At 41.1% G+C, this 14,686-nt stretch overlaps 2 protein-coding genes across 2 annotated transcripts; one reads left to right on the top strand and one right to left on the bottom strand.

Moving 5' to 3' along the window:
• Nucleotides 1–230: 230 nt before the first annotated feature.
• LOC143136822 (uncharacterized) lies at nt 231–2,273 on the top strand. Its single transcript, XM_076297494.1, has 6 exons — nt 231–607; nt 819–913; nt 1,032–1,126; nt 1,312–1,362; nt 1,504–1,621; nt 2,022–2,273. The coding sequence occupies exons 1-6, from the start codon at nt 421–423 to the stop codon at nt 2,271–2,273; spliced, it is 798 nt and encodes a 265-aa protein (XP_076153609.1). The 5' UTR covers nt 231–420.
• A 509-nt stretch (nt 2,274–2,782) lies between these two features.
• On the bottom strand, nt 2,783–12,320 carry cdhr5-rs (cadherin-related family member 5, related sequence). Its single transcript, XM_076297495.1, has 14 exons — nt 12,239–12,320; nt 8,159–8,367; nt 8,002–8,058; nt 7,767–7,859; nt 7,451–7,537; nt 7,249–7,359; nt 6,982–7,152; nt 6,777–6,867; nt 6,586–6,692; nt 6,291–6,491; nt 5,823–5,954; nt 5,641–5,719; nt 4,692–4,885; nt 2,783–3,700 (listed from the first exon to the last, which is right to left on the bottom strand). Exons 1-14 carry the CDS (start codon nt 12,318–12,320, stop codon nt 2,783–2,785), a joined length of 2,532 nt encoding a protein of 843 aa, XP_076153610.1.
• Nucleotides 12,321–14,686: the final 2,366 nt, after the last annotated feature.

A 14,686-nucleotide genomic window follows, 5' to 3' on the forward strand; every position in this document is an offset into this window, starting at 1 on the left:
TCACTCTCATTATGACAGACGTCGAAGTTACAAGGTGAAACTTTTTGAAGCTGTCGCAACAGTTTTCTTGGCTTTTTCATATATTGTAAAACTGAAACAGTAGTTACAACGCACTGCCTGTCATCTAGCCTATCTGGAATTCAACCACTGTTTTCAATAATGTGTGTGTTACAGACCAGCTCCAAGATTATTCATTCAATGCGCCCAGAATAATTAATACTAAAGGCGACTCAATACATACAACTCTTTTTCTTTATGGAAGGTGCCTTATGCAGTTAAGTTACTGGCAGACAATTAATCAGCTCACCCTGATTGCAGCTCTCTCTCACACACACACACACTTATCTATGCAGCTCTTTTCCTGGGAGTACAGTCATCACTAGAGAACCTCAGTACATTGATCCTGCACTAGTCTCCGGAATGGTGGTGTCCCCACCCAGGCCACTAAAGCCTTCAGCTGATGGTGTGCCTGTTAAAGATAAGAGTATAGATGAGAGGGCAGGTCCCTCGCATGCCCAGCCTCCTCTTCACAGCCAGCTAAACATGACGGCCATCAGAGAGCAGACAGTGTCACGTCTCCAAGCCCAGAAGAACAAACATGTAAAAGGTGAGATTGAACGCACTCTTGTAGTAAAATATAATAGTGAGTGAGCATGCTGTATGCAAGATAGATACAACTGAGTGGTGTGGATATTTTTCTTTTATTAAAAAATATTTGGTAATTTACATGAGATTATGTTTGCTTCAAAATTGTGTTGAAAATTCTTGACTTTGTCATTGTTTTAAAACTAAACATTCCAGTTTCCTTCTGTTGAAAGATTTGTCACTGAAAAAGGATCAACTTCAGAAGCTCCTCCAGAAGTTGGACAGCCCAGGTAGCCATGAGTGTGGATCAAAGGGGCACAACGCAGAGGTACCACAGTCGTTGTCCAGTACAGGTGTTTGTGTCTGTCTCAAAACAATCTTACAGTATGTTCACAGCAAATGGTCTCATGGAGGGATTTGTTTGAACACTGCTCACTGTTGTTAAGGTTCTCGGTGGGTTAAGTATGGTGACATCGTCTCCTGAAGACAAAGAGAGAGAGAGGACACATGAGAGGAGTTTCTGCAACATGAAGAATAATGTGTGAGAATAATGTGTGAGCACAGTGCACATGATACACATGAATACATCTGAAATAGTTAATAATCAGTAGTCAATCGTTATACAAGCATATTATTATGATATATTATAGAGAAGAGGTGATAGACATGATCTAATCTTTAACCTGGGCTATATGTTCTTCTTCTTATTTTTCTGTCACAATTCAGGTCATCACCTAAAGAGGAAAGTGAAGACTGTTTGAAACAAACTCAGAAAAGGTAAAGTGATGAAATCTTTGGATGATTCTTTTGTTTGAATTTGTGAGTCTCAATGACCCCAATTGGAGGGGGAGGTTTTTTTTTACCAGGAGTCCTTTTGTTTGCAATAATAAGCTTTTATGAATGTCTCCTCAATGAAAGATCACATCTGGCAGTTAAGCTCTTCAGCCGAACATTTTTCCAAACCCTCAGTTTCCCGCTCAGTCTGGCCTCTGTTGTGGTCATTGAGCTTGTGACCTTTATTACTGGCATAGTGAAGGTGAGAGATTGCTCTGTATTTGTTTTGTCTAATTTACCACACTTATGTGTTAGCTATATTATGTATAGTACATAACTGATATTAATGTTCACTGAGTGCAATGCACCCTAGGTGTTTTTACCATTTTTGCTTTGGTTATATTGGCATAATCATATAAGATATTTTACTGGTCCTTACACATCATTCATCATAGCTATTCAGGCACTCACAGTTGTAGTGTCAAGTGAAACAAATAATATGACTTAACATTGTCATGTAGTTTCCCTTCAATCCTAACTGTGCTCTGAGATAAAAAAATAAAAATAATAATAATAAATAAACTTAACTCCTGAGTGTAGTGGAGCAGTGTACAATACCATAATCATGGCTCATTGTATTCCCCTGGCCTGTCACACAATAGGTCTTGATCATGGGACTGGTGGAGGTGGTGGGAGAAGATGTCATAACTCCTCTCTTTGGTGCCATGTTCAATATCATCTGTGAGCCAGTGATCAGATTTATTCGTAGCATATCGATGGGGATCAGAGATGTACTTCGCCCACTTCTGGCTCTTGTGATGGAATTTGTTCAGCACATAGCGCTGATCATTCAAGCTTTCAGACTCGTGGAAATCAACAGGTTTGATTTACCACAGCAATCAATGGATCTTTGATCTGATCAACTCACTTTATTAAAAAATGAAGTGTATGATCAAAGATCATATCAATGTTCTGTTGTTCCTTTACAACTTAAATCATTGACACACACATATAAAACACAAAATATACTGTATATAGTCACAATATATAATCAAAACATTCATAAGATATGAACTGGATTTTCATATATCTACAGTAAATCATTTTGTTAATTTTCCTCATATTTATAGAAGGACTGCATTCAAGTCTAAATAATCTTTTGACAGTTCTCTGACCCATGACAGTTTTACACATTTAGTTTGAAATGTCATATGGTCACACAGGTATTGCACAAATTAAGGCTGACTGATTATGCTCATTCCACAGAAGACACAAGTTTCTGTCATAAGTTCATCATTCATTCATCATTCCATCATAGAAACTATATTCCCTTTCCAGATTACTCTGTTTAGAATATGTAGCCTACTCCGATATTAACACAATTCACATTCGTTTTGGCTTGAACCGATTTTTTTGTAAACACTTAAACTTCAACTTCAGCAGAATTGTCTTCAATGCACAGAAATTGTGTCTGTGAAGGATCCGCTTCCTGATCCCCTTGTACTTCAGCGTCCTCCTTTGGAATTGATACAGATGTTTGGTTGTTGTTATTGGCTTGGGAGTCCTCACGTTTAGGTGTTGATAATAATTCCTTATGAGCCCTGGGTGGCTTGGGTCTCTTGAACTGAAATGTAATTCTTGGCCTGTCTTCTAGCATTGTGTCTTCCTCATCAGCACTGAAAAACGTAGGCTCCATGAACTCCTCCTCCTCCTCCTTCTCCTTGTCACCGTCCTCTTCTATAATCTCCTCCTTCTCAATGTCATCACTGGCACAACATTCGCGGCTCTCCTGACATTCGGCTATAAGCTTTGATGTTGAATTATCAATCATTAGAACTTCATCGTCACTATTTTCACTCTCCATGCATTGGCGTCTCTCATAAACACTGGATGTAATGCAGAATTGAGTTAATATGGAGCTGTCTCCCCTGCCTTCCATCCGGCCTGCGGTGTGACGTCGCTCCAATCTCTTTATTCTACTCTGGCCTAGCGAGCTGGCTTCCCAGTCCCCTCTGTAGGTCCCTTCACTGAAAGAGGCCGACTTATCAAGGAATTTCTCCCTGACCTCTCCATTGGTCAAAATGGATGAGGATGGATGAGGATCGGTCAGTGGTTCTGGCATGACTAGAATAGGAAGCATGTTGTTGTTATTATTCCGGTGTTGATTGGGTTCTCTGTATCTGAACTGCTTGAGTGAGGTTGGGCGTAGAGAAATGTCATTGCTTTTAGTGTAAATTCCTTCCTTCCCACAAAGACTGTTAAAGTCAGTTTCATTGTCATGGTATGCTTCATTGTTGTAGGAGAACTCTTCAATAAGGGGCACTGGGCGTCCAGAATTCACCTGTCGATCATGAAGAAATGTCGTTTAGGAACATCTAGCATAGTAAGAGTGCTTGTGCACTTGCCATATCCACTGATGCAGTCCATGGATGAAAACACTTCAAATTAAACAGTCCATGTTTGGAACTGGATGTTGAAATTTGATGTGTTTGATGACGTAGATGGAAACACGACTCCACAGCACACGACAGAAATGGACACACGGAAGACACACGGAAGAGATTATGTACTGACCAGTGTAAACAGCGCATTTTTAGGGATTTTGCTGATGCCCACACCTTTACTGGTCAGTTCATAATGGTAACTGAACACATGTCCACCACAGGGCTTAAAGTTCTTAGGCACTCTGCCTGAATTCAGGCATGGGCCAGGCTGCTGAAGATTTGAAAATAGATACGTATATGTAATGGATTCAGATGTTTCTGAGACGTCCTTACTTTAAGCCCTGCCACCACTACGCCACTCACAGCACAGACAGGATCACGGCAGCACAGAAAACACAATAGACACGACACACATGGCACAGACTTACCATCTGGTACCACCTTAAGCTCTAGAGTAGCAGGATTAATAGTGCCAAAGAGAGAAGAGAGGAGGAAGGATGAAGAGAAGAGAAATGTTTTTGCTGAGTGTAATTAGTTTGGTATATTTAAAGTTGGAAACTAATTTTGACAGAAACGTAGTGTTAGAATCATATGCAGACTGGTTGTTTTTTGAAGTTAGAAAAAAAACAACCAATTGTCCAAGAGTTGGACCAAAATTAGGATGAGAACAAATGTGGGTTGCTTTAGTTTTTAGTACTTGTTTGAATTGATTGAAAGTGGAGAGTAGCTATATGTGATGTGTTTGCCTTGCAGAGATTTGTTACATTGGTGCTTTCCCACACCACCGCTCTCTCACCAATTTTAACCCAACCCAGACTCATTGCATTTAGATTTTAACATACTTCTGGTTTGACATACCCTTGCTTTCATGAGTGGACCATCCCTTACCACATTAGGATGCTTCCCTAGGGCAACAGAGCCTCTCTCTCCAGGGTCCTGCCTATCCCTCCACCTCCTCGCAATCCGTATGAGGAGGCACAGTGCCGCCACAGCCAACAGGAGAATTACCCCAGCGATGCCACCAGCTAGGCCTGCGTCCATGTCACCAAACAGCCGTTCCTCTCCAAACTGACTCCGGGGAACTAGAAAAGAATTTGCAGGTAAATATTTGCCTGTTTTGTGAAAGAGTATGGCTGTTTATTCATAGATACCACTGCTAGGAGCAATTTCCCTAGATTTTGAAACTAAGGCTATAGAAATGTTCACTAGATCTGAGGAGGTTCTAGGTGGCTCATCACATCCATACAATTAAGCAATATGGCACGAGTGAAAGTAGGATTGGTAAAAATATATACCCATGGTGTTTTGACAGTACCCACGGGGCGGGAGGGTATATCCCTTACCCTACCAGTGCCCCCATCACCAGTACCACATTGCTTTTATACAGTTCCACTCAAAACTAATCAAGTTCAAAGACAACAAATTGTGTTTTCTAGTTCATCTTGATTTTTTGATCACCCCCCCCCCCCCATGCTAATCTGCCCTACATGCTAATCTGGTCAAATGTGATCACTACTCTCTTGCTTTGAATGACTGGTATGTTTGCGTCAGACAAGTCAATGCAAAATGTGGAGTTACTAGGTGTGAGGCGTCTGAGTGGGGATACCCTGGGATATTGCCACTCATGGAATGCCTCTCATCCAATCAGAAATGAATTAAGTAGTTCGACCGGACCTAACTGTTGTGTAATGTAAAATGAAATTGTCTAATAAAATATAATGTGGACCTAATGGGCATAAAGTTATTTTAGTCTTTAATTCCTTTCATTAACCTGGCTTAGCCATCACCATAACTGTGTGTGTGTGTGTGTGTGTGTGTGTGTGTGATGTATGTTTACCTGATTGGCCTTTCTGGAGAACTTCTATATCAACTGAAGTCTGAGCAGTCTCACCAGTCTCCAGGTCCATGGCAACCACCTGAGTGTTGTTGAAAAGGATACTTTCAAAACAGTTTACAGTTGGATTTACCAGTAATCTCACACATGTCCAGACTCAATAGTTCTGTGTTGTTGGACCTCACCTTGAGAATGTGTCTGTCAAATGCTTGGAGGAGGTCAGTCCTTGCAATCAGGAATCCGTCCTGTGTTATGTGATAGAGATTAGTGCTCGAGCCCTTTGGTTGGATGGAATACGCCATCCTAGGATTAACTCCCTGTAATTGTAAAAAAAAACTGATGAAGTTGAAAATATTTTGTAGGTAAGGGTAACTTTGTTTACATTAAATATAATGTAGTTTTTTTTTACAATTCTCTGAAAGTTAATTATGAATTGGTAATCAAATCAAATCAAATGTTCTGTTAAAGTGTTTTTAACAGAAGTGAAAAGGCAGACCAAGAATGTGATTATGTAAGGCAGGATTTAGGTTTCCCATGTAGATTTGTTTCTCTTGTTTCAACACAGTGTCTGAGTGTGGATCAAGCTAAGCAACAATTTGTTACACAATATTTGGCAGTCCCTCAGAAGAAAAATGAAAGAATTTTGTTAATACATCTCTGAAATCCCGGTCAATTGCTTGGACCATCAGGACGTCATTGCCATAGGTAGAGACCAGTGTTGCAGGACTGGAGCTTTCTATGAGAAAGCCTTTGTAGGTGGTTTTGTTGAAGTGGGGCTGAAAGTGGTTATCAGCTTGAACATGCACAAGTGCTGTTGCCACAGTGTACTTCTTTGGGTCATTCTTCTGAGCAGCCTGTAGGTAGGTAGAGTAGGCCTGTGGTGTTAGAGCATGACCCTGCATTTCCCCACTGTCTCATCCCCACTGCATACATAGAAAGAAGTCTTACCATAATGCGTAATGTGTAGTTGGGTGTCAGCAGTCTGTTTTCCACACGTCTGGTCAGCGTGATCTGTCCAGTCGCATTGTCAATGATGAAGCGTCCATGGTCATCACCTGCAGGGGACACATGTGTTTATGTTGTGGGTGGCCATTCTCGTGTGAGGCAGATCAAATGTGATGTGGCCAAGACTGACAGACCTGAAAGCAGGCTGTAGGTTATAGGAGCTCTGATGTCTTTGTCTCCGTCTTCAGCATGAATGGGACCGGGAGCAAAATGTAACACACTGTCCTGAAACAACATGGAGAGTTTAGGTGAGTTGTGATTAGAATACAGGCCCAGAGCTTTCATATTCCCGTTTGATGCCAATGTGACTGTAAAAGTACTGTAAAAGGATGTGTATACCTGTTCCTTTTCTGTGATGTTGACAGTGTATAAGGGATTGGTACAGATCAAGTCATCCTGATGTCGTGATATGGGAGTGCATGGCAAGAATACTGGGTACTGGTCATCCCCGTCCAGAACATTCACAATCAACGTCGCAGTAGTGTTGTACTTCTCCCTTGTGTTCATCTCCTGCGTTTTTGTACCAGTAGTCAGAATACAAAGAAACTCCATGTGTTGTAACTGCACATGGTTGACTGTGTCACTGTGAATGGCTGTGCTACTCACCACTGCATATATGGTCACCTCCAGCTGAGTCTTTGTCTCAAAGTCCAGAGGCTTGTCCAGGATGACTTTGCCGCTGTTGGGCAAGTCTATTCTGAAGTAGTCAGCATCAGGCTGATCAAACAAAGAGAGGATATATATGTATTCATTTATTGTGGCTTGTTGTGTTGCTTTTGCTGCATTACACTAGCAAGTCATTACTCACCGATGTGCGATCAAGAATGTATACAATTGTGTCACCATCAGCATCCTTGGCCTTCACTGCAAAAGCTTCCGAGTTTACTGCAGTAAGCTTTGAGAAATGCAAAGACGTTTTTAATGGCTACTTGCAGTCGGTAATTTGATCACATTTACTGTCCTTATTGTTTATCTTAGTTATCGTTATTGTTCAACTCTTTATTAAACATACACTCTTAAAACGAATGTGTTGAACACATCTCTATGTCCAGATAGGGACAACACAGGTTGTGTTGTTCCCAACACATTTGTTTAAGAGTGTAAAATAGTAACTGATACCTCACCTCAGTTATGTACAGGGGTTGTATTGTTTTCTCCACGAACCGTGGCTTATTGTCATTTTCATTCAAGATCTCAACCATGATTCTGTATTCACTCTGTTAGGGATGATAGAATGAAAATCACAACCTCGTCAAAGGATTCTCTATATTGGGAGGTACAGTGCAACCGGTTGCACTGTATGTATTGTATGTATGTATAATGTAATTGAATGAAATATGTATCATATGAATGCCATACCTGTACTATGTCATCCTCATAACATGTCAAGAATGCCATTAGTACTGACCCCAGAGCCTTTTGACAATGATTAGGAGAATAGGAAAATTCAATGATTGGGAAAATATGACGCCACTAAAGGGAAAAAAAAGACATTTTGTCTGTTGATGACTCTTACCTCCCGATCTAAACCCCTAGTGTAAGAGGAGTTTAGTCTGATACTTTGCCCCTCTAGGAAAAACCAATCAGCATTCTCTCCAGTGAGGCACAGTCGAACAGTAGTGGTTCCAGGGTTTCCTTCCATGTTGATGTTTGCAACAAACTCCCCTGTCGGACTGTTCTCTCGAACAGAGGCAAAAATATCCTGCCCACCAAGGCATAGGCTGGCTAGCAATCAAACAGTAGATTTATCATGAATGTATCACATATGTCTGATCATTGGCATTCTTCCTGTGGAAAGGTTTTCATAGATTTGATACATGAATGATGTCTACCTTTTACGACGTGGTAGAATATATTCATTGCCATTTGGCAAAGGAGAAGCTTCCAGGGAGTCAGCATGTTTTGAAATCTTCCACAACAGCAGGGTTCTGTTTCCACTGTCTGTCTGGGGGGAAGCAATAACATGATGTAGTTTCAAGTGAAAGGACAGATATACTTGTTTAGGGTAGTTTAGCAAGAAAATGAAATATTTAGAATTCTGTTCTTTGGTACGGTCACACAGTCACATGTTTTTGGGCAGAACATTACTTTGCCTTTTAATGGCTGCTGCTTTTGAGTTAGTAGAGCTGTGTACAGTGTCGACTGTGGAGGTATTTTACAGACCTGAATAGCCGTAAGCTTTGTACAGTATGTTTTGTCTTTGATTAGTGTTATGCTCGTATTGTAACTCATTTTGGATTAAAGTGTTTAACACATTAATCTTAGTATCAGTTGCTCTAGCAATACATTAGGCTCAGGAAGTTAGTCAAATGGTGATAGCCTAACAAAGTCTTCCTTGACCTTGAGTAAATAACTCAGTTGGAGTATTATGCTGGATGTAAGTCATTTGACTTGAGACAGTGGGGCTGGCAATACTGACTATTAGTTTGCCCTTAATAAGCAGTTTGATTCCATGAAAATTCAATGAAGACTGAATGAAATGTAAGTATTTAAGAATAAGTGCAGTGCATCTTAAACAATATTATAGAGTAATTGATATTATTATTATTATTATTATTATTATTATTATTAATGATAATTTAGTTGACACTTTTATCCAACTGCAAATATGTACAGTTAGTGTAAGATTAGAGTACAATAGTAACAGTATGTGTGTTTTTAAGTGTCCAATATATAGTATCATGATATATGTTTGTAGAAGGTATGTGAGGAGGTTTTTTTTTTTTTTTTTTTTTTTTTCCTCCTTATACTGTTAAAAACAAGGAGCTTGTTTTACCTCCTGCTGAAGTTGTTTTGGCTGAGCGTCCTGATGACGTGAGTCCGCTAACACCTTCACTACTACAGGCATGTTTTCACCCTGCCAATCCCATTTAGAGCCCCATGTTCTCCCTCCTCCACCTCACTGTAGTGTTGAGCACACTGCACACACACTAAAGCTACAATCCCATTTAGAGCCCCATGTTCTCCCTCCTCCACCTCACTGTAGTGTTGAGCACACTGCACACACACTAAAGCTACAATCCCATTTAGAACCCCATGTTCTCCCTCCTCCACCTCACTGTAGTGTTGAGCACACTGCACACACACTAAAGCTACAATCCCATTTAGAACCCCATGTTCTCCCTCCTCCACCTCACTGTAGTGTTGAGCACACTGCACACACACTAAAGCTACAATCCCTGTGCTGCTCTCGCTGACTTCATCAGGGAATCTTAAATCACTGTAGCTACACATAACTCATTTGATATGTCCAGATCTGTGTTTGTGTGTGTGTGTGTATGTGCAGCTGAAATTACCCTAGTGATCCACTGGGTGTCTCTCTTCTCTCAAAGCCGTCTGTCGCACAGAGACAGTGGGTGAGAGATAATGAAGAGAGATCGTCTTAAGTTGTTTAGTGTTTATTAAAAGCTCCTCATTAGGACTACGCTGTAGTGGTGAGAATAAGAAGGTCTGAGGGGCTTCAAAGTGAAGTTCAGAGTTCATGATCGTGTAAGCACTTCACTGATCTGAAGGACACAGATGACCCTACTCTCTACTTCACAAAGGGTCAAGAGGTTCACAAAGGTTCCAAACTGTGGCCTGAAGTTAACACTTCCTTAAATGTAAAAAAAATTGCCAATTTGTTTGGATCTGCTCATCAAATGGGTCGGCTCTTTGTATGTAATTGTTTTACCCTTGTGGAAGAATTACCTTTTGCAGAACACCCAAGGTGTCACTTGTACTTGTCAGAGCTGTATATGGCTCTGGTACTTGTACTTGTACACTTGTACTTCTAACAGTATGGCAACCCCATCTCTTTGTTTTTTAGTATAATCTGTTCAGCACGTCATATAAATCTGGATTGTAGTAATACCACAGATGGCTATTTAGAAGCATGGCTATAACTTGCATGAGCAGACAGATATAAACTAGTTGACAAATGCACAGATATAGTCTACATAGCAATATTAAGGACAAAGATTCCGTTCTTATCAAAATGAATAGACTGATTGAGTTAATGAATGACTGAATGAATGAATGGACTTAGCTTGGTATTGAATATAAAACATGTAAGCTCATACTTTAACTTGATAGTAGTACAAACCTAATCATTTCATTTAATTTGTTATCAGGTCTATTCAATGACATGGTTTTGTTATACAATATGCAATTCATATAATGGTTAATAACCATATGGATTAGTGACTTAATGGCCATGAAATATGCTTCAGGAAGTAGGTCTGTGTCACACAGTAGGATTATGGGGATTACGGGGCAATGTAATTTGATATCCCACAACCCCTTACTGCACACTGCTGATGGTTACATCTCTTTTCATCTTTGCATTGTGTATTGTTTGTGTGTAAGATCATTCAATTCAAATGTACCTCATTTATGAGAATTACTGGGGATTTAGCACTGAGGGAAACAGCATGAGAGGAAAGTGTCAGGTCAGATACTCTGTGTTGTTTACTTTGTGCTTATGAAGGGCATATTGAAAAGCTCTGTGAGGCCTCTTTTCCTCCATTCTCCCAGCACTAGTCTCATTAGTCTAATGGGATGACTGGACCAAACATCTTCAAAGCAATTAGGAGGGAGAACGCGCTCAGTATCCACAGCAAAACAACACCATTCTGTTTCAAAACTCAAACTAAAAACTTAGCTATACACAAGCATTGGGGAGTATGTGAGTTTTCTCAGTGATTCAGAAATGTGTGTGATCTTAGATGTGTTACATTCACTGATGTCTCTGATGTGTTACATTCACTGATAGAGACAGTCATTCCCCACACCTGTACAGCCCCTCTGGGACTGTGAGCCCTTGACCTCGACCCTTAAGCTTAACTCAAGCATCAGCCTTTGTCCGAGCAAATCCGCATAGATAAAGCAAAACAACTGCCCATCAAGTTGAATATATACAAATCCATGGATGACTAAACGACTAGAATAAGGATGAAGTTCTTTCTATTTGACACACAAATGCACATACACACACAGACTAAATCCTAAAGCAGACAACAATAAGCAGAACACAAGGCATATGCACAGGACTTGCCAGCAGCTCCATGAGCCATACTCACACTTGCATTTATGAAGGCATGGAATCTCACTCTGGGGCCAGGAGCGGTCAGCCCTTGATGTGGAGGAACTCGGGGGATCCTGCAGGCTCCCTCTCCAGGCCGCGTCCCCGTTCCTCACGGAACATCGCTCGCTCTCTCTCTCTCTCTCTCTCTCTCTCTCTCTGTCTCTGTCTCTCTCGCTCTCTCTCTCTCTCTCTCTCTCTGTCTCTCTCTCTCTCGGGGACGAAGGTATCCACAGCAGCGCTACATGTAAACACGTTCTGCGGGCCTCACTGTTAATGATAAAGAGGGAGCAAAAGGGAGAGGGAGAGAAGTGTGTGTGTGTGTGTGTTTAAAGAGAATTAAAAGCTTTCGCCAGGCGCAGACAGGGGGGGCTTAGAAGGCGTTCCCAGGACAGGAGAGCTCAGTGGCCACTGAGTGAGGTTACATGGAGAGCGTGGACGCTGCAGGCTGAGAGGCTATTGTGTGCCAAGCTCATGCAGCCTGAGCTGCCCGGTCCTGCCTCCTCCTCCACACTGGCCCGCAGCCTGAGGCACGTGCGCTCTCGACTGATGTGTCCTCTGTAATGACCACACCACGCGGCTCTTTCACTGGTGGAGTTGTGTCATTCAGACTCATTGCTAGGACCCAGTTTAACCTTGATGCCTGGATTGGTATTCCTTTCGTATTGCTTGACTTTGCTACGTCAATCCCACCCTTTAGAAACCCTCTGTGAGACTGCTGTTCATTAATCACATTTGACAAGGGATTATGTAGCTCAGCACTCTCCTCCCCCTCTCACCTTTAAACTGCCCCTGTCTCTCTCATTTGCTTTCCAACTTGCTCCACAATCTTATACTTTGGAAACAGTACTAGACCGCTCCAGAATCTGTTGTGTTGTGATCCTTACATCCACTTGTTTTCATGTATTCCCCCAACTCTCTCAGCTTACAGCAAAGGCAGTAACAGGAGATAATTGGTTTAGTCCTCTTACCGCTGTGCTATGATTAACTGCTATTATGGATTAAACACTATTCACTTCCCATGGCTCTATGTACATACACAATGGTGTCAAAGTCCCCTCTTGTTCCTTGTACACTAGCGTCTGCCTTGCAGAGCCAGACAATCAAAGAACATTAGGCCAGACTGTGACTCAAATGGAAATGGACTTAATCATCAGACACAGGACTTCTCAATCCCTCCACCCCTTCCAATTCTCCCCCCTCTATTTATCTGGCAGAACGTGTGGAATTACAGTGTCCTCTCTCCCATGCTTGCAGAGAAACCGATCAGACTTAGACCGAGCTCACCTTTATATCCTGTTGCTCTAACTAGTGACCCATGCCCTTGTCCTGCGGATGAAATCTCAAGTGACACATCAAAGCTCTTGTGCACGTCCACTCACAGTTATGTACATGTGCACTTGCTATAGTTAAGTACTTTTTGATCATGCCTTGTCTCTTTAAGTTTCTGAGAGGTGCTTAAAGCAAAACACAATAGCTACTTGCATCACTTCTGGTTCCTTGTTGGAACAGGTGCATATTGCCCCTAAACATGTTTGCCAGCATCTTAAGATCCAATGTGTCTAAAGTTCACTCAACAAAGAGTTGTTTATTCTTATTAAATAGCTTTATTATTCTTTCATAATTTATTTGAAAGAATATCAAAATGTGGCTAAAGGTGAATGAGATTTGTACACTTGTGCTAAATCCCCTGGTACTGTGAATGGAGTTGAATTTCTGTGTTAGGTTTAGTGGATCAACTATAAACATTGTGCTGTCTTCTTAATTCTCTGGCCGAATAATTCTAACTGTTGCACAATTGAGTTACAGAATGTTCTGGTCTACAAATCTGATTTTCATTTCAGACAGTAGATGGCACTTTGGGTTTGCAAAAAATCAAAGGGGCAGTGTCCATAGATCTGGGAAAATCTAGATTAATTTGATAAGTTTGAGATTAATATAGAAAGAGCATCTTAAGAGTCAACTAAACCTTTCATCTTTACATGTAATGCCACTTAACCACTTAAACTTAAACCACAACTACTCAGTCAGTGTTTATGTTGTTCACACAAGCTAGCAGACTGCACACAAAGAGATGCACAGATGCACAAATGGACAACTCTACCCATAACGTGCCACTTCTCATGATTCTCTTATGAGAGGTGTTTCATTCGTGAAACACCTTCAGTTTTAGTGCACAAGCAGAACGGCCATTTCATTTCATAATGGGCTAAACCTGTTTTCAGAGGAGATTCATGACAATGGTGGTCTCTAAAGCAGTTGGCTGATTTGGATATACTGTATGATCTATTGGATTGTCTTATTTTGCTTTACAGATGCCATTACATTTATGGATGCACGATATATCGGCGGCCGATATATTATTGGCCGATAAGTGAAAAAATGAAAATATCATTATCGGTCCGATAACAGAATTCTGGCTGATAATTTGCGCCGATATTTTTTAAAGTCCTAATTTAGGACTATGTAAGGTCCGTCTGGCTACACTGAGCTACTTGAGCTTGGTTGGATATACTTTTTCCTCAATATAGCCTAATGTCAGCGGCGTGAATGTATTTCACCACTCTAAAAAAATCTGTGGATATGCGTTCATTTGGGAATCTGTGCATCTCAAAATCCTCTCGTGAATGATCCGCCATTTAACCTTACCAGAGCGGAGCTCAGCCCTATCTAGAGCCGTCTTGTGCTGGTGTGTTTGCACTTTACAGCGCTGGTCGGGGAAACAAATAAACAAACTCGTTAGTGGGACGAGTACATAAGTAGGCCTAGTTCTAAGTTGTGTTTTAGTATTATATTTGCATTACTTTAGCTTGGGTTTTGTATTATTACCTAGAAATATGCTAACCATTCCTGCTTCAGTTCCAGACAGGTCATCATAATAAGTTATTAAAACTGGGCTAACCCCTTTCATTTCTGCTGCAGCAGGTTGTGCGCAACAGAGTAGACGGACATAAGATACAGTCTGAGGAGTTGCAGCTTTAT

Source organism: Alosa pseudoharengus, unplaced genomic scaffold (genome assembly GCF_046254945.1).
Source record: "Alosa pseudoharengus isolate Yale_2024_CS ecotype anadromous, Long Island Sound unplaced genomic scaffold, YU_APseudo_1.1 YU_APseudo_1.1_scf_20, whole genome shotgun sequence".
NCBI lineage: Eukaryota > Metazoa > Chordata > Actinopteri > Clupeiformes > Clupeidae > Alosa > Alosa pseudoharengus.

What these genes read in the sequence shown, in the direction of transcription:
- LOC143136822 (XM_076297494.1), top strand. Translation starts at nt 421, where the DNA reads ATGGTGGTGTCCCCACCCAGGCCACTAAAGCCTTCAGCTGATGGTGTG. An exon ending in GAAGAACAAACATGTAAAAG is followed by an intron (nt 608 to 818) that starts GTGAGATTGAAC and finishes TTCTGTTGAAAG; the next exon opens with ATTTGTCACTGAAAAAGGAT. An exon ending in TTATTACTGGCATAGTGAAG is followed by an intron (nt 1,622 to 2,021) that starts GTGAGAGATTGC and finishes GTCACACAATAG; the next exon opens with GTCTTGATCATGGGACTGGT.
- cdhr5-rs (XM_076297495.1), bottom strand. Translation starts at nt 12,320, where the DNA reads ATGAGTCTGAATGACACAACTCCACCAGTGAAAGAGCCGCGTGGTGTG. An exon ending in AACCTACAGCCTGCTTTCAG is followed by an intron (nt 6,693 to 6,776) that starts GTCTGTCAGTCT and finishes TGTCCCCTGCAG; the next exon opens with GTGATGACCATGGACGCTTC. An exon ending in TAGGGAAGCATCCTAATGTG is followed by an intron (nt 3,701 to 4,691) that starts GTAAGGGATGGT and finishes CATGATCGACAG; the next exon opens with GTGAATTCTGGACGCCCAGT.